The sequence below is a fragment of the Scomber japonicus genome, chromosome 16, assembly GCF_027409825.1.
Source record: "Scomber japonicus isolate fScoJap1 chromosome 16, fScoJap1.pri, whole genome shotgun sequence".
NCBI classification, from domain to species: Eukaryota; Metazoa; Chordata; class Actinopteri; order Scombriformes; family Scombridae; genus Scomber; species Scomber japonicus.
Genome location: NC_070593.1, coordinates 19,835,654 through 19,854,623, shown reverse-complemented (window position 1 = coordinate 19,854,623; position 18,970 = coordinate 19,835,654). Strand labels below are relative to the sequence as shown.

At 43.6% G+C, this 18,970-nt stretch overlaps 1 protein-coding gene across 1 annotated transcript in view; it reads left to right on the top strand.

The window, feature by feature from the left end:
* Window positions 1–390: 390 nt before the first annotated feature.
* Window positions 391–18,970, top strand: part of LOC128374962 (AT-rich interactive domain-containing protein 1B-like) — a 177,445-nt gene continuing 158,865 nt past the window's right edge. Inside the window, exon 1 of the mRNA XM_053335180.1 lies at window positions 391–1,653. Within this exon, the coding sequence (XP_053191155.1) occupies window positions 391–1,653 (1,263 nt within the window). The remainder of the gene's footprint in view (window positions 1,654–18,970) is intronic.

The window sequence follows — 18,970 nt, the reverse complement described above, 5'->3', positions numbered from 1 at the left end:
CAGTCCGGATTTTCCATGTGAGGCGCGTCGGAGCCCTGGAGGTGGATAAGCTGGTAGAGCCCGCTCTCTCTCATGCCATGCTGGGCCACAAGGGCTCCGGGAGACGCTGCTACATATTACCGAGAACCGGGATGGAGGAGAGGCGGAGGGGGGAAGAAAAAAAGTTTGGTTTAAACCTGGCAGAGAAACTTTCAACATGAAGCCTTACAGACGCACCATTTCAACACCACCACAACACCAGCGCTAGAAACAAAGCTTGCTTTTCAATTTGAATATATTTTCAGCTCTCAGCTTGGGTTTTTTTTTTTCTTCTTCCCCTCTTGTTTTATTTTCTGTGTGCAAGGCTGGTCGGGGCTCGCTGTCACTGCGCGCTGAGATGTTGGAGTGACCATGGCTGCGCAAGTGGCATCGGCTCCGACCAGAACGAATAACAAAAATAAGAAATTATCCAGCGGTTTGGGTCCGGAGCTCAATTCGGGGAAATCCGGAGGAGGAGGCGGAGGAGGAGGAGGGAACGCACAGCGGACCGGACCGATGTTGGGTGCCGGAGATGGGACTCTGAATAATGTAGACCATCAACGCCGAAACGAGCTCAACATGGTCCATTCAACTTCCACGACCCACGGCGCTCCGGACGGCCGCGATAAGGATGGGAATAACCTCACGTCCGCCTCGGCGTCGACTAATTCAACCACTTCCTCGATGGAAACGGGTCTGATCGCGAACCACAAGCTGAAATGTGTGGGGAGCGGAGATCCCCCTCAGTCTCAGCCGCCGCAGCAGCAGCAGCAGCCGCCGCCGCAATTTGGACAATTTGCGCCACATCAGCAACGACAGATCCAAAGTAACAACATCGCCAACAACAACGGCCAGGGACCCCGTGGGGACAGAGGGATGGATCACCAACACCACGGTGGCAAAGAGAACCTGTTGGGGAGCCAGGGGGAGCCACAGCAGCAGCACATGCCAGGAAAAGGTGAGGGGGAGCTCACCTGTAAACCCGCGGAGAGGATGATGGGTACCAGGTATGAGCACTCTAACTTGGGGCCAACTAGTAACAACTCCGAGTTTAGTAACAACTATTACACTCCAAGGCCCTGTTATGAGCAACATGGCGGACAGCAGCAACAAAGCAGTGGGATGGGGATAACGCACTCCTCGGCACATAACAGTATGGATAACTCCCACGAAGCAGGGTACCACAACAGCCAGTACAACCAGTACCCGGCATACCGGGCGGGCTACGGCGGCGGGGCCTACGGGATGATGGGCCCCTCGGGGTGCCGGCAACCTGGGAACATGATGATGAGCAGCAACTCCTCAGCAAACCACGGCAAGTCTACCCTGGGAGCCGCTTCGGGTGGCTTTCAAAGGTTCCCCGGGCAAACTCAGCAGCAGCAGCAGCATCCCTCAGGGGCCACCCCGACCCTCAACCAGCTGCTGACGTCCCCGAGCCCCATGATGAGGGGTTATGGTGGTGCCTATCAAGACTACAGCGGACCCTCGGCGCAGCAGCAAGCGGGCATGGGCCTAGGGAAAGACGTGGGGCCACAGTATGGAGCCAACTCGGCCCACGGCTGGGGAGGGCAGCAGAGGAACCACCCGCATTCAATGAGTCCAGGCAACGGAGGGCAAGGCCTCGGCAGGACTCAGGTAAGTTTAGGAAACTTGAGTCAGACGCTCCGGTGTGCATCAGTCAACTTTAGTTTCTCAGCGCTGGTGTGTCACTCATAATTATCAGGTGTGTGCTTGTGTGTGTGTGTGTGTGTGTGTGTGTGTGTGTGTGTGTGTGTGTGTGTGTGTTGACCACAAATACAGACTCCGTGTAGGTCGGACAAGGCATGTGTGGACGTGCGTTGTAAGGTTTTGTTAGAAATCTAGATATAGGAGTAATATGAGGTGATATTCTTATGAAGACGATTTTAATGCAGAACAAATATCATGACATGTAGATCATTCTGACTTGTGTAAACATTTGAAATAGTATGTCCACATTAGCTTTAATAAGACTGAAATAGGGAAGACAATATAGACTTCTTTTTTTTTATATATAGCTTTTAAAAAATGCACCATGGAGTGTTTTCATTCCAGTGATTAATATGGTGTTTTTCTATCTCCACCTTAAGTGACTCACATTCATGTCGTTTACTCTCCGTATGATTGACTGTAGAGTTTTATTCGCTAGATAAAAGGCAACATTCACGTTAGAGATGTTCACCTCTGCCGACGTGGTCTCAGACACGTTGCGAAACGCCCTATTTAGAGGACGCGTTGTGTTCGAGGAGCTCGTCGAGCAAAGTAAAACATCCGCTTAAAAACACATATAAATGCTAATAATTAACACCAATGAGATCAAATACCTCCCATTCTCTCTTATTCAACCGTTTTGAAAAGTCAGACGGACACTGCGGCCGTCGAAAGACCGCCTGTCTGTCTCCGTGCGCTCCGCATCGAGCTGGAGCGCTTCTTGTGCGCCTCGTTTATTCCCGTGCAGCGCTGTTAGGAATTTGAATAGTGGAGGTAAACTGCCTAAAAGCTCTCCGTACTCCTGCCTCACAGTTGACATCCAGTCTGCCATCTGATTGGCTCCCTGTGGCCCCGCTGGGCAGACTGCGTTCAAAAAAAAAAAAAAAAAAAGGAGGATTCTTACAGGGATCTTTGGCCATGGTGATGTAGTGATGCTGCATTCATGTCTTATGGGAATACTCCTGACTTGGAGGCCTTCCAATTCATAATTGTTTTATGAAGCTTTATCCTACAACTGATAATTGTTCTCATATTTTCCATAACGAATAGACATACAAAAACACTTCAATGCCAATCCAAAATGTTGAAGAGTAGATATATTATATACTTTAAAATGTCATGTGAGTTTAATCTTAAGTTACTTTTTAAATGTAGATAGATTTTCCAGTTTTGTTTTTTTCTTGTCTTAAATAAACCTATCATCATGTGCAGCATTTAGAGAAAATGCCCCAAACATTAGTTTTTCCGTGTGACATTAATGCATCGTAAAACGTAGTCTTGTTTGTTTGTAATTTAAGGAAACACACAAATGCTTTTTCCAGATTTAAAAAAAACACATTCACATCTACAGTTTTTAGACAACAGCCCCTGAAAGCTGACTTCTCCTCTGCTGCAGCTGCGTGTGGAATGCTTTGCTCTAGGTCTAACAGCGGTGGGAGGGGAGCAAGTGTTACTAATTATTCAAGTATTCCTCCTTCTGTTTCTGGGGACTGCAGTCAAGGATCGCTGGGTGTCCCTAAGTCCTACACTCTCTGGGAATCCCTATGCTGAAACACACTGCTGGTGTAAACAGTGTGGAGACCTACAGCCAGGGAAAGTAGGCGCTGCCAGCTCAGAAGTCTGCCACAAAAACATCACAGCGTTTCTCCAGTAGAGCCATTATTGTGTGGTTGTTTTTTGATGCACTAAATTATGCGCACTGCTGGATGGCACATCTGGACGACTTGAGGGCAAGGTGGTTGAGCATAGCTTATATTGTCTGTCTCTTGCAAAACAAAAGCAGTTCATTAGCCTACATTGTTTCAATCAGAGGCAATTTGCGTTGGATGCTGGGGAAATGAAATGAACACTTTAGCGTGGGAGGCTTTACTGTGGTATTGATTGTAGCAAATTATGCTACTGGTAAGAATGGTCACCAGAAACCTACAGCAATCTCACTCCTTTCTACAATTACTAATGCTAATTATGTGTGTGTTTTAAATATACACATGTGTAAATTAACTTCAAACTGTTTCCTAGTCGTTCTATTGTATTCTATTAAGTTCTACTCTGGTGTTCAGTGTGGTGTTGCTGGGATTGATATCATTTCTAATAAGAACAGGTAACAAACCAGCCAATATTATAGACTGTTTTTTCTCAGTATTCCACTTTAGGAGTAAGTGAATGTGCTACTGTGTTTTTTTTTTTTCCTCTACCAACATTTCAGCAGCACTATATTCACGCTACAAAAGCTATGTTTCTATGTTTAATTCATATTTGGAGCGGCAGCACCGCTCTCCTGTGCACTGACAGGCAGTGTGAGAAAGACGAGCGGTGTAGTGCATAATACTGCCTCCAAATTGGCCCCGTGATATGACTGTGCTTCACTTCAGAGTGCGTTTGGTCGGAGCACGCCTCTGTCACCTGTTGGCACAGTTTCCCCTCTTTCAAATTCAATTTCCCTCCCCACTGCCTCTCTTCAGGAGCAAGCTGCGAGCGAAACGAGTGCACCTCATTTACACCGCTGTCCCCCCCCCCTCCCCCCTCCCCTCCCGCCCACCTCACGCTCACTTGTCTGGCCACTCACCAAAATGAAGACAGAACCCTCACCACTCTGCGTGTGTGTTGTGTATGTGTACACACAGATACACAGGATATGTTATTTAGAGGTGTGTGTCAAACCTGCTCTCTCACCTAAATGACGTTGTCCCAGTTTCTCCAATTACTCTGGCCTATTTGATTGAGGGGAAAACAGAACTATATTCAGTATCCAATTTGTGACCTTCTGCCTCAATGTGTGTCTGCCTGTTTGTCTGCACGTTAGCAGCTTCACATCCACACTTTTACAGCTCAGCGTGTGTATTTCTCCTCTCTTACATGGTACGTACCTGTAGCAGCAACACAACAACATATTTGCAATCCTAATGACTTATTAAAGTATACATCTTAAATGATAAAGCATTTTCTGTGTCATGCTATATATGTAACAAAGATCCGTCTGTTATACACAAATCGGAACAGACAAGACACACAGAGAACAATAAAAGTAATTAGTAGATAATAATGAGGACCTAGTACGCTGGAAATAGTGTTGTTGTTTAGATAATTACAGCAGCAACTCATTTCAAATCTGACCTAATAAAACAAAAATTAATTTATCTACAGTTTCCACTAATTTATCACTATTATGCTGCGTGTTGTGCCTTTGTGTTTTTTTTTTTTTTTAGAATTGAAATCAAAGCTCAGTAGTTCTACATATCAAAGACTAGACCCAATCCCATCCTTGGTAATGTGCTTACCTTGAAATGATCCCTGCTCGCAGTGCTCTCCAGTGCACACTGTTTACATTTCTCTCTTATGAATTATTAGTGTGATACGAACAAAGACTTTATAATGGGAGCAATGCATCAATGTCACATTGTATTATGCGGCTATCTCAGGGAGCCTTGTGCATAGTGATGGGCCCGACTCTGGCTGCTGGAATTTAATTTATGGTACACGTTCTGCCTTCGGACGAACAGCCCATGGGGGTCTGGTCAGAAAATGGGCATGCAGGTGTGTGTGTTTAGGTGCTTCTCTATATGCTGGGCATGTGCATTTTATGGTGTGTGTTTATCTTAGTGCGTCCTTAAGTCTGTGTGTCTTTCTCTCAATCTCTCTCTCTGTTTGTCTATGTGTGTGTACAGGCAGGAACAGGCTAAAGCTCCTTCGTCAGCACTAAGCAGTCCAAACTCAACCCCGCCCCTCTCACAATGTCTCTCCCTTCTTTCTCTCCCATCTCTTGCTCTCTCTGCCCCGCCCGTCACTCGTTTGTTTATGTTGTTTTGTTTACATCTCTGTCTTGGCCAGCCAGCACGGTGCTGATTAGCAACACTGGAGTGAAATTTTAATTTGCTCTGTTGCGTCCGATAAGGGCCCCGCGCAGCGTTTTTCATCTTCCATGGATGAAACACAGAGGCTGCTTAGGTAATTGGCAGGCCGGGGTTATCCCTGGTCTGCATGCGGTTTCCACAAAATGCCAATTAATTCTGATTTTAAAAAATGAGAATTAAAAAAAAAATAAGAGTCCAGTTGCATCATTGGGTCTCATGTATTATTAGCCGGGCTAATAAAATAATTGTAGTTTTTTTGTTTTGCCCACTGTGCACTCATAACATCCCCTGGAGTCAAAGGTTGATGTTTAAACGCCCTGAAGAAAGGATTTAATTACTGTGAGCAGGCGTGGATTTGGTGTCAGCTGTTTCTCAGCTATGTCTTATCCGAACTGCTGGTGTCAGGAGGGAGCAGAGAAATCAAAACCAAAGCAATTTTGTGGGGGAAGAGAGTTAATTGTCCATATGGGAGAATTTGACTTGTCCATGTGGACGAGGCAGTCCAAGGGGTGTTGGCTTTGACTTGATATTCATTTCGGTTTCATTTATCAACCATATTTGGTACTCGTCAGCAGCGGTGACTCCTCATGATGGCCCAAACTGTCCACTGGCATTTGTGGGATTTGTATGTTGTGAGATGCAGCTATACATGTGCTGTAGATGCAGCTATAGTTTTGTAATGAACGTTATAGCCACGTGCCAAGCAAAGAAAACGTCACAGCGATACATAATAACAGCAAACAAATAGTAAATGACTCTTTCACTTTCAGCTGAGTTAAAGTGAAGAAACAGGCTTTTTTAAATTTTGCACTCAATTTTAATCACCAGCAAATACTAAATACACAAAAGCTTTTCCTCATGTAGCTCTCTGTAAGATTTTTTACAGTTTTTGTAGCAGCAGTGTTTCTTTGGTCTTGATTTATGTAACAAATAAACTCACATTGATATTTATTACAGACATATTTATCCACGAAAATAAAATAAAATCAACCACAAGCGTAATTTGATCAGTTTCCCATTTTTTTGTGTGATAATTTTATTGAATTTTCGTCTGTCTTTTCTATCTCAATAGGTCATAATTTGCATGAACATGCTTGGATGGAGACCTAGCTGCTGTTTTTTTTCAGTTAGTAGAGAGAGAGAGGTAGAGAGACAGTGAGAGAGAATATAGGAAGGCCGGAGTTGTAGAAATGTAGGCGATATTTGAAGTGAGTCACATGGAGGGCTGCTGACTTCTGAGAAATGGGCCTGGCCGAGTTCAGAGAGAGAGAGAGAGAGAGAGAGAGAGAGAGAGAGAGGGAGAGAGAGAGCATCAGTATCTGAACTCTGGCAAATGTCAGCATAGTTAATATCCTCTCCCTCTGGATCTCACCCTGCTTCAGCTTTGTGAACGATGCGAGGAAAAAGAAGTATTTACGAGTTGTTGGCCTCACACACACACACACACACACACACACACACACACACACACGCACACGCACAAATATATTAAGTTTCCTTCCTCTAGTAGTGTGTGTGTGTGTGTGTATGAGTGACTGGCAGGGAGCCAGGCCTCATGGTGGTGGGTGCTGTGGTGGCGCCCCAAACTCCCTCCCACCCCGCCATCGCCACCACCCTGACCTTCACATATGCTAATTAGCCATGTGGAGCTGCTGAATGAAAGGACCCTCCCTCTCTCTCTCTCTCTCTCTCTCTCTCTCTCTCTCTCTCCCCTATCCTCCTCCACCCCAGAGGAGGGGGGGTGGTCTGTCATACTCAGGTGGTCCACTCCTACTCAGTCGTCTCCCTTTTTCGTGGGGTTTATTTTTCAGCCTGTTTGCAGAGGAAATGTACGGCAGGTAACGATATATACTTTCTTAACAGATGGTCCTCTGCACAGATAGCTTTCACTTTGTCTCCGTTTGTTCTTTCAGTGTTTTCCATGTCTTTCATCTGCCTCTCTGTCCCCGGCTCTCAGTAGCAAGCTAGGTCTCCCAAGGGACCTGCAGTCAGTTCAGAGGTATTTAGACAGCCAGCATATCCTATCGAATATTTATACACCACACTAAACAGATCTGTGGGCCACTATACTGAAGGCCTGTCCTGCTTTAATGTTGCCTTCCCCTGCAACAGAGGAGGAGATGTGAATCATTCAGGCCAGTCCTTCTAGAAATTAGCATTTTTTTTGTATGATTCCAGCAAATAATTCAAATTCAAAAAAAGTCAGCACCATATTCTTAAGAACTGACTCATTTCCTTCCTCTTCGTATAACACAACTAATGGCCTGACAGTTCAGCTCTACAAGAAGAGAAGACAGCAGGATAATTGGAAGATTACCCTAGGAGTTTGATCTATTTAAGAATTTAGACGATTTGTGATGCACATGCTTTTTTTTTTCTTTTTTTTTTTTTTTTACATTTTTAACATTATAATTTTACAGTTTCTTCTTCCCTGAGCTTTTGGTTTAGCCTCACTGACAAACTACTCTGCTTATTTAAAAAGAAATGGAGCACATTTGGAATAAAAATTGAGGTGAGGGAATGAGTTAGATGTGGAAGTAGACAACTTTGTAAATTCAGGCTCTTGTATTTTTACATTTTGTTAAGAAAATTTAAAACAAAAAAGAAGATTCACTAGATTTTATTTCATTAGCTATGTTTATATCACAGCAAGTAAAATGATATGAATCTCAGATGGGAGGTAGTCATGTTTTGGTTACACTGAGACAACCTGCTGCATAATCTGATGTGTTTTTCATCATGTTATGTTATTCATGAAAGTTTCTACGCATTTTTACTAAGAAGTCTATTTATAATCGGTTCAGTGTGTGTGTGTGTGTGTGTGTGTGTGTACTGCATGTGACTTCACGTATAAGCTGCCAATCGCTGCCCTCCTCCACTCCTCTTACCATTCTGTGAGAAAATCATCATTATCATCAACATCATCATCACCATCATCCGTCATCTTTACACATCAAAGCCCCTGCACTCCTCTCTGTTTCCAGACTGTAGACTGTGCACTCCAGTCACACGTCTCGCTGTTTGGTTTGAGTTGATCCTAATCAGCGCTGGCACGGTGGGACCATTTGCTCAGTAGGAAAAAAAAAAAGAAAAAAAAAAGAGGAATACAACCAAACAGCACCAGCAAGGCACTGTCTGTCGCTTGTGAAGCACGGAGAGACAAAAATAGAAAAACGATGGGACACGGCAACGCACCGAGTTTCCGTTAATGAGTTTTGTCTGTTTCTTCGGGTCGTTTCGTTTTCTCTCAGTCACACTTTTCCTTTTTTTTTCTCTTTTGCTTCCTGCTCTGCCGCACAAACACAGACACACACACACACGCAGACACATACCTGCGCACGCTCCTTCCTAAACATGCACTTATGCACGCACCTCTCTCTGTTGTCTTTAGTGCTGACTGGTCAACCGTGTATTTTTCCAGCCGCAACACCGTCTTTTCATCTTTGTCCTTTCCTAACAAAAATAAGATTGTCTATTACAGTTTACTGTGTGTGTGTGTGTGTGTGTGTGTGTGTGTGTATTTGAGAAAGAGAAAGAGAAAGAGAGAGAAACAAAACAAAACTGTGTGGATATATTGGTGATTTATAGACACTGGTCACAACAGGACACTAGTGGTCACTCCTGGCTGAGCACTGCCTCATTTAGATCAATTTTATCTCAGCAATTTAGGAAAGAACTTCAAACCACATCCCCCTCCAAACACATATACACAGCGGATACAAACACACACACACACATATTTGACACTGGTCACTTTACATACTGCATGTGGGAGAAGATGATATGTCAGAAATGTGGTAGTGATGTGTTGCTTTGGGTGTAGAGATATTATTTTCTTGCATCAAGCACATCTCTGATATGGCCAGACTTGTGTTCCACATTCCAGCCACTCCTCTGACACAAACCGGATGAACTGGATTAAACATATCGACAACACCAGTGAACTTTATTATGGAGTTTAAATGTCTTATTTCTTTAAGATGTCAATTCCTCCAAAGGATATCAATACATCTGGAAGCGCAGATGTACGCCGCGCACACTTAATCTCCCTGCGTGCGTCTCCCTGCTCAATGAACATCCATAGTTACTGTTGGCTAAACATGCAAAGGTTACTGTAATGTCAGACACATGCCAGAGGGGAGTGTGGAATACCACATTAACATAATCCATAGACAACTGTCCCATTTACAAACATTGCCATGCCGGGCTGATCGCCACAGCAGAGCAGGAGCACATGACTGCTCGTGCTTCTGCCACGCTGAATGGAGTAACTACAACACCATTCTCTTAACAGAAATACATCCACAAGGGTAATGGCTGGTTGTCAAATTTTGGCGTGACTCTTCGGGGTAAATTATGATACTGTAGAAAATGTGAAGACATTGTTGTCTTTGTCTGACCCGCTGGCCCCTGGGTGCACGTGTGAACACTTTGTTGTGTACTATGAGATCTCCGAGTAATTCAGTGGATAGAGACTTTATTAGATTTGGCAAAAAAAAAAGAATTGGAATCAGATTAACATGGAGCCTCATGTGGAGATTCACTGCTGAGTGATTTCGGTGTCAAAAAAGTTGAGAATGACTCTTCCTGGCATTTTATTACCCAAATATCCACAATTTGGAAGGAAATGTCGTTATAATTGTTATTTATTTTTGTACATTTTTAAAGCCAAATGATTTATTTTTTCTGGCAAAATCTTGCCTGCTTTTGGGAATCACCACGGTAATGAAAATAAAGTAACCACTGGACTAATATTTGGAGCATTCAGTGTTAATTAGATGTTTTATGGTAGTGGAGGCGGCTAACATGTTGCCCTCTCACCCACTGGGGCGAGAGTCTGTGCTGACAGTCGGAGTGATTGTTTTGATAATTATGTGTGCATAAGCTGTAGAAGAGGCTCTTACTGCATTATGAAAAAAAAAAACTACATTTTATATTTACAGCTCGGTTTGCCTACGCGAGACTGCGCTTTCAGCATTGTTTTGAGGGATCCATTGTTTTCACTCGCATAACGGGTATTTTAATTAGTCTGTCTTTGGAAATTCCCCGTGTGTGTTGTGGTTTGTGTTGGACACTGCAGACTCCCTCAGCTCCCAGACATTTCTCAACTTTTTACACATTGGCCACATTCCAAAAAGCGGAGTCATGCGGAAACTTCTGCCTATTCACATTTTCTCCTCTGTATTTCAGAGGATAAACAACCTCTCCATCTTCTCTCTGTACCGTTCTGTCCCTTCTCATTTTCCCAATTGTTTCCAAGTCTCTGTCTTTTTTGTCTTTTGGATGCTAGTTGTGGGTGACCTTGGCTGGTGACTACAGTGCCTACTCATTAAGTAGTAAAGATGAATGGTTCCATTATAGCAGGGGGGAAAAAACGAGCGAGGCCAATTAGTGGTAATTAACAGCGGAGAGGGCGAGGCGCTCTGGAGGGCACCCTGACCCGGACTCTGGAGGGGGCAGAGGGGATCAGGGAGCATGTGTATGTGTGGAAGAGATTTAGCTATATAACCAGAAACAGTGTGTGTGTGTGTGTGTGTGTGTTTGGGAGAGCATGCATTTGCACATAATGTTATACATGATTATAGGTGTGTGTGTATATTGATGTAAAGGGAAAGTGTGTATTTTTGTGTGGGAGGGGGGGCAGCTGTAGGTGTTTGATGATCAATGTGAAAATGTGTGGAGGTTGAATTTAGACGTGTGCAGATGTTATCGATTTCATGGGAATGTGTAGTTGTGAATGAGAATATGGGAGGTTTTAAATGTTTATGTGTGTGTATGTGTGTAATCAGTACTATGGGAATGTGAATATGAGTATTAAGGTTACAGGTGTTTAAGTAAATGATAAATGGTAAATGACTGCATAGTGCCTTTTTAGTCTCTCTACCACTTACAGCTTTCTAACACTAAATGCCAACAGTCACCCATCCACATATTGATACACTGATGGCAGAGGCCGTCATGCAAAGGTTGCCACCTGCTCGTCAGGAGGAGTTTCTAATGCTCATTCATACACACACACTGACACACTGATGGCACAGCCGTCAGGAGTAATTTGGGGTTCAGTGTCTTCAGCATGTCAAACAAAACTTTGCCACGTGGATTGGAGGAGCTGGGGATCGAAGCGCCGATCTTCCGATCCGATGACCCACTCTACCTCTGATCCAAAGCGATACCCTTTAAGGTGTATGTCTGTATCTCTGCGTGTACATTAGAAGACCAAGCTTTACGTTTATGCCATTGCAGACATTCCTGTGTGCTGACAGATGGGAAAAATCACCAGGGGATTCGGCACATTTGAGCATTCAGAGGTGATGGGGTCAACAGCCGGCAACACCTCTCTTTGACTCTTGACCCCTGATGTGATGTCACTCCCCTCCTGGAGCCCTTTGGTGCGGCCGGGGGAGCTTGTTAGACTTGAGAATAAAAAAGGTGTGAGGATAAAAAGCCCTGAAATGCCAAGCCAATATACCATCAGCACTAATGAACATTTTGTGATGATTTTTGTTCTTAATTGGCTTTTTTTTTTTTTTTTTTGTGCTGATCTGCAGTATTTTAGCATCTCGGCATCAAGGTGAAATTCAAGGTTGTTCACAGAGAGACTCTCTTACTCTCCCTCTGTCTCTCTTACTCAGTGGCTGCACTTGATTTATTCAGCCCACCTACTTCCCGTTTTTTTTTTTTTTTTTATCAGTTCTTGGGTGAAACTGTCACAGCCGTAATCCTTTGGGTGCCACTAGCTTGGAGACTTACACGTGAGCCTCGGACTTGGATAGACGGGTGTGTGTTTGTAATGTTGTCGGCGGCGGCGGGGTGTATAAACAGTTGGTAGCACCGGGTCTTGTGTCCAATATGGAAATCCCTGGCAAGTCAATAAAGCGATGTTCAATACACCAGGACACACGGCTGTGTTGTCACTTTAACAGACATGTTAGAATTGGCAGTTAGTGTGAGAGAGCATTTGTAAAGGCTGGTGATTTTTTTTTAAAGGTATTTTGCAAAGTGCTGGCAAAGTGCTGCTTTCAGGGCCCCTGAAATTGCAATGCCTGGTAAATGGATGGTTTGAGGAGTATACAATGTATTAGAAGTCAATTGTGCATGGGAGGGCCTATTTTCCATATCGCTAGTCGAACAAGTGTGTGTGTGTGTGTGTGTGTGTGTGTGTGTGTGTGTGTGTGTGTGTGTGTGTGTGTGTGTGTGTGTGTGTGTGTGTGTGTGTGTGTGTGTGTGTGTGTGTGTATGTGCCACGAAGGCAGGGATGCAACAGCTACACACACACACACACACACACACACACACACACACACACCAACACACGTACAAGCTATACATGCCCCTGCTTCATCTATTCCCTTGTTGGTTCAGTGTCACTCGGCTCTGTCATGTGCAGGTTTGTCTCTATATTAGGGTTAAGGGGTGGGGGTAAAGGGGGGGTTACACTGTGGGGGCCACGGCATACATCAGAAACCATTACCCATAATGGCCTCTTTCCCCACACCCCGCATATCCATTCCGTTTCCCTCTTCTGACATTTATTTTATGACTGCTTACATATCAAATATTTAAATAAACAGAAATAGGGGCTTCGGCTGCGGTTTGCCCGGGGGTAACGGGGGGAGTTGCGGCGGAGGGAGGAAGGGGATGGATGATGACATTCATTTCCGAAACTAGGAAAGAAAAAAAAAAAAAAGCAAGGTTGGATGGGTGGGTGGGTTTGGTGGTGATGTAGGGTGGGAGGAAAAGCAGGAGCAGCGAAGAGGAAGGGGGGGGGAGAAAAAAAATGCTTCGCTTGGCTCCAATCAAAGCAGGCGGCGTGTTTTTTCGCTTACGCCTGGCAGCAGCAGTGACAGACGGTTGTGTATGCGCATGTGTGCATGGGCATGAATGTTTATGCGCGTGTGTGCACATTGTCGCGGGGCTCATCCGTCAGCGTTTCCTGGGGACGCAGGAGGACGTGGGAGAAGGCCCCTGTGGCTCATAAAAAGCAGGCCGCCGTACTGAAGCAATATCAACTGCAGCCGCCAAGGAGATCCGAGCACGACATAAAGTAACGAAGGGAGGAGAAAAAAAACAAAAAAACGACAAGAAGAAAGAAACAAAGTGAAACACTGCAATGAGAGGAGGTGGCAAAAAAATAAAGGACAGTAGGTGTGAAGGTGAGGTGGAGGAAGATTTATCTCTCGTTTCCTCAGGAGAGGATGATGGAGAGAAGATGGGGAAGAGTGTGAAGGGAGAGGTAGAAAATAAAGAAAGGGGGTAAAGAAAGAAGGAGAAGAAAAGAGAAAGGTGTGTGTGTGTGTGTGTATATATATATATATGTAGAGAGACAGAGTGGTCCTTGGGTGCAGGCGGCTAGTCTTGCGCTGGCTGGCATCGGTGGGAGGCCCATTACTGTCAGGCTAATCTTAAAATAATTAATTGCAAAGTCGACGCTTTTTAAAGAGTATTGTAATTGAATCCTAAATTAGGCTTGGGAAAGGGGACGCGTCCTGCTTTGCTGCAAGTCTGTTCCCATTCTCCAGTCATACACACACACACACACACACACACACACATTAGTGGGTCATGCGCACAGGCGGGCAAAAGGAAAAAAAAAAGACAACAGGCGAAGGAAATGCTAATGAAATGCATATTTGGGGAGAAAGGGGCCATCTATAATTTAGCTGTGCTCTTTGAATGTGAATGATGTGTGTGCAAGCGCTGTGATTTATTTTTGTTGTGCAGAGGGATAATTCTGTCAGAGTAGGCTTTTATTCTTGTAAACAAATGTGGGGAAAAGAGCAGAATAAAAGTGGAGTAATAAAGTAAACAGAATGGTATGAATACATTTAGCTGCTGGCATGAATAATTTGTATAGGGGACGGAGGGGTTTGATAAAAGAGAGATGACAGATATGGGAGTTGTGATATTGCCTGATGAAATTTTGGGTTGGCCTCCGATTCACTATTTCATGGCACTTGTTTTCATTTCTTTTTTGTTTTTTTTGTAGTGATTGGTGCCGTGAATCTCTTCCTTTCCCACACCCGCACAAGTAGGTAGATCATAGCTTTCGCAGACACATGCACACAACCAACATGCACTTTATAACCCCTCAAATCCTCCAAGGCCCTTTTGTACAAGCCTCATCACAGAGGCTCTGCTTAAAACGAGCAGCTCAATGTGCTTTCACTTACACACACTGCTGCCCACATGGCTCCTCCTGGATGACCCCTGCAAAAACTATAGGCTATAGAACTTTCTGGATCAAAGCTCCGGGAAAAGGGTCTGCCGTCCATAAACGTCGGCCCTGCTCCATAACTCTGGCAGGAGGCAGGGAAGAAAGATGGCACAGGGTGCAGGGTCAGGGAGACGGCTTAGGAAGGCAATAATGGAAACTAAGCCGTCAACAGATGCTGTTGGTAAAGGCTAAAAAGTAGAGAAAGTGGTATTACCTGCAGGATAGTTTTTAGCCCTTGTTCAAGGTATGTTAGCTTTTATTGTTATAGATATGTTGTACATTGAGATCAATTTTAGCAATTTTACTTAATTTGACCTTATATTTTGTACCATATAGCTGTGATAAAAGCTTCACATATTTCAAGTATTTAATTTCTTTTATGTGCTTAGTCTTGACATTTTGCACAAATAGATTACAGGATTAAGTATACATAGAGTTGCAGCCAGTCAACTATTTTCTGTTACAGTGCACCGTGCCTCAATTTCACCTCTAACCAACACTACAGGAACCAGTCTAACTACTCCGCCAACATGTTGGCCCATGCTGCCGTTTGCCCTGATGCACTGAGCTGTACACTCCAGGTTCAGCTTTATTGTCATCTGTATTAAAATCCTTGTCAGAATTGAAATACAATGAAATTCTTTAGCTCTGGCACAAGAATCTGGCTGCATCTGTATGACAAATCAAACGTTCCTCATGCTGTTTTCCAAATGTTTGAACTGTATTCAACTCCTATTTGGCCCAGATCTGACAGCTATAAACTTGGCTCAGAGCATCCCATTTTCTCCTGGCTGACTGGGATGAATAACAGCAGAGAGGACAATATTGTGGTCGAGCTGAGCACGGCTGACTCTTCTGTCTCTGTGATCCCTCTATCAATAAGGAACACAGGCCTGTCAGAAGGCCTGCCAACTGTCTGGCTGTCCACGCAGCCTGCTCTCTACACAACATCTGGACACAGATGGTACACACTGATCACACACACACACACACACACACACACACACACATACAATACTAATACACATGTTTTCCTGATACTGGCAGACATTCATAGACATGCTATACCTATAAAGTTGGTTAATATAGTGATGTGAAGGTGCACTTGCATCTTTGCATTTATATCCACAGACATGATAAACTCACATATTGATCATGATATTGATTTTTATTATTTTTATATCAGGTCAAACAGAAACAGAACAAGAAACTTAACCAAATCCACCCACCAACCAACCCCCAAATACCAGACACACATATTCAATACTTTCACTATACTTAGCCAGACATCAATAAAATAAAATAAATAACACAAATAAAATGAAATGAAATGAAAAAATGGTTACATTGTCATGCTGTCAGCTTCCATACCCTCAACAAAGGTAAAAAAAAATTCCTAGCAGACCCTCTGACAGTATATCTAATCTTCTCCAATTTAAGATGGTACAACTTCCCTGATTCAGAGACTATAATTCGGTGGATTAGGGTCTTTCCATGTAAACAATATCAGTCTCCTGGCCAAGAAAGAGCAGAAGGCCAACATGCTGCTTTTCCACTTACTAAAACGGGTGTCCACCGGGGCCACACCAAACAGTGCAATGAATGGAGATGGCTTTACTGCTTTTCCAAATATCGTAGAGAAGGTCTCATAGATGGTCTGCCAGAATGCCCAAAACATGTGCAGCAGAGTGACTGGAGCCTGCCTGCATCGATCACATGTGGGAACTGTGTTGGCTTTGATCTTAGAAAGTCTGATTATAGACCAGTACAGGCAGTGCACAATTTTGAATTGAATAACAGCATGCCTAAGACATATGGATAAGGATGAAATTCCCTGTATTATTTTGTGCCAAGTTTCTTTTGAAATTGGTTCATCTAAATCTGTTTCCCATTGATTTTTAAGGAGGTCTAAAGGCGTCAACTTGTACGTGTTGAGTAGTTCATAAATTATGCTTATGGCCTGTTTTTTGATCGATTTACAGTAAAAAATTGAGGCTAACAGAAGTGGGAGAGCATGATGGAAAGCAATTCAAGTTCAAGGCTGCAAAGATCCGGAGCTGCAAGTACCTATGAAAGTGTGATCTGGGATTATCACGTTTCTGCACTAACTGTTTGTCTGATCTTTTTATTGACTGTTATTTTGCCTCCTTCAGTGAGATCATACCTTTTGTAGACCAGGTACCAAAAGTCTCATCCGTCACTGATAGGACAAATGTGTTTTTATGCAATTGATGCATTTGCGATAGACCACAAAGGGGAAAAGATTTTCTAAACTATTTCCAGATTTTTATTGTGCAAGAGTGTATGACAACCAGGTTAGAACTGAAGCCAGAAATAAGCTGTGTCAATGGACACAATAAGGGAAGTGGACCCAACAGACACACCCTCAAGTATTACCCATTCAGGTACATTGACATTGTTCCTCACCTAGTATAGCAATGCTTGTATGCCCAATATTAATATATAACGTTTTGTAGTGCCATCCCTTCCAGTGTACAAGGTCTCAGCAATTAACAGCTTTTCATTCAGGTCGTTTTGTTTGTTTGTTTGTTTTTTCCTCCATTCTAAATAAATGTCAGTATCTGATTATTTCTTATCCACAGGGAGCTTGGAGTAGAGCCACTGCTCCCATTGAAAGGAGCCAGCTGCAGTGTTTTGGGCACCTTGTAAGAATGCCTCCTGGACACCTCCCTCTTGGAGGTGTTCCTGGCACGTCACCTGGTAGGAGACTCCAGGGCAAACCCAGAACATGCTGAAGGGACTACATATCTCTAATGGCCTGGGAATGCCTGGGGATCCCCCAGGAGGAGCTGGAGGGCGTTGCCATGGTGAAGAATGTCTGGGTTTCCTTACTCAGTCTGATGCCACCGTGACCTGGTCACTGATAAGTGGTGGAAAATGGATGGATGGCAGAATGGATCTGATTATTTAGTTTAGAAAAGAAAGAATTTGTTAAAATTCCCAAAGATTGGAATATATACAAAATGTAGGCAATATGTTAATCTTTACAGATTTAATTCTTCCACTCAGAGAGAGATACAGGGGATACCAGTTCTCAATATCCTGTTTCATATTAGAACATATTACAACAGAGGCTGATAATTAGCTGCAAATAGATTTTTATGGTTATATGTGTAACCCGTATCCCAAGGTACTTGAATTTCTTGGGGCTAATTTTAAAAGGAAATTAGCCTAAAGGCGTCTGACCAGCCCCAGGGCCAACAGGCATCAGCTTGCTTTTATTGAATATTTACTTTGTAGCCAGATATTTTACCAAATTCTGTAAGTAAGACTATAAACTTAGGGACACTCAAAGGGGTATGATATGTACAACAACATATCATCGACATAACGTGAAACTTTACGCTCCAATCTTGCATGCTGAATTACCTCGATATCAAGAAATAGGGACAAAAGACAGCCCTCCTTGGGCCGCGTTGGAGCTCCAAGTAGATGGACAGATTATTGTATTGCCATCAGAGATTTATCTTAAATTCTGATCTGTGATATGAGCTTATGGCTTAATCCAAAACCTCTCCAGTGTGCTGAGAAGATAGCCCCACTTTACCTGGTTGGGGGCCTTTTCAGCATCAAGCGAGAGTGCTCCCTCTGGCGTGCTGGGTGGAGCGGGCCCACAAAGGATATTCGAAAGGCATCTAATGTTAAAAAAAGAATAACGGTTCTTAATAAAAACCTGTTTGGTCAGGTGATATGATGGATGGAAGAACCCCCTGCAAGCAGCACACCAGAACTTTAGCAAGGATTTTAGCATCAGTGTGTAGAAGAGAAATTGGACAGAATAAGCTGCACTCAAGAGGGTTTTAGTCTTTCTTTAGGATAAAAGAAGTAACTGCCTGCCGCATTGTTGGAGGTAGGGATTTAAATGAAAGTGGTTCTTCAAAGACTGACAGTAATAAAGGGGAGAGTTGGTCTGAGATTTTTTTTAAGAAGTTATTTGGGTAACCGTCCAGTCCTGCAGATTTGCCACTTTGCATAGACCTGATTGCTGATCTCCACAGCCAAGAGGGTCTTAGAGAAATCTTCCAGTGCAGAGGGGGCTTACCATTGAGTCAGAGGTATATAAAGATGGATAAAAAGTCAAAAAACAGGAGTTAATTTTTATGCTATCCATGCTTTTCGAGCCTTGCTCATTGTTTAC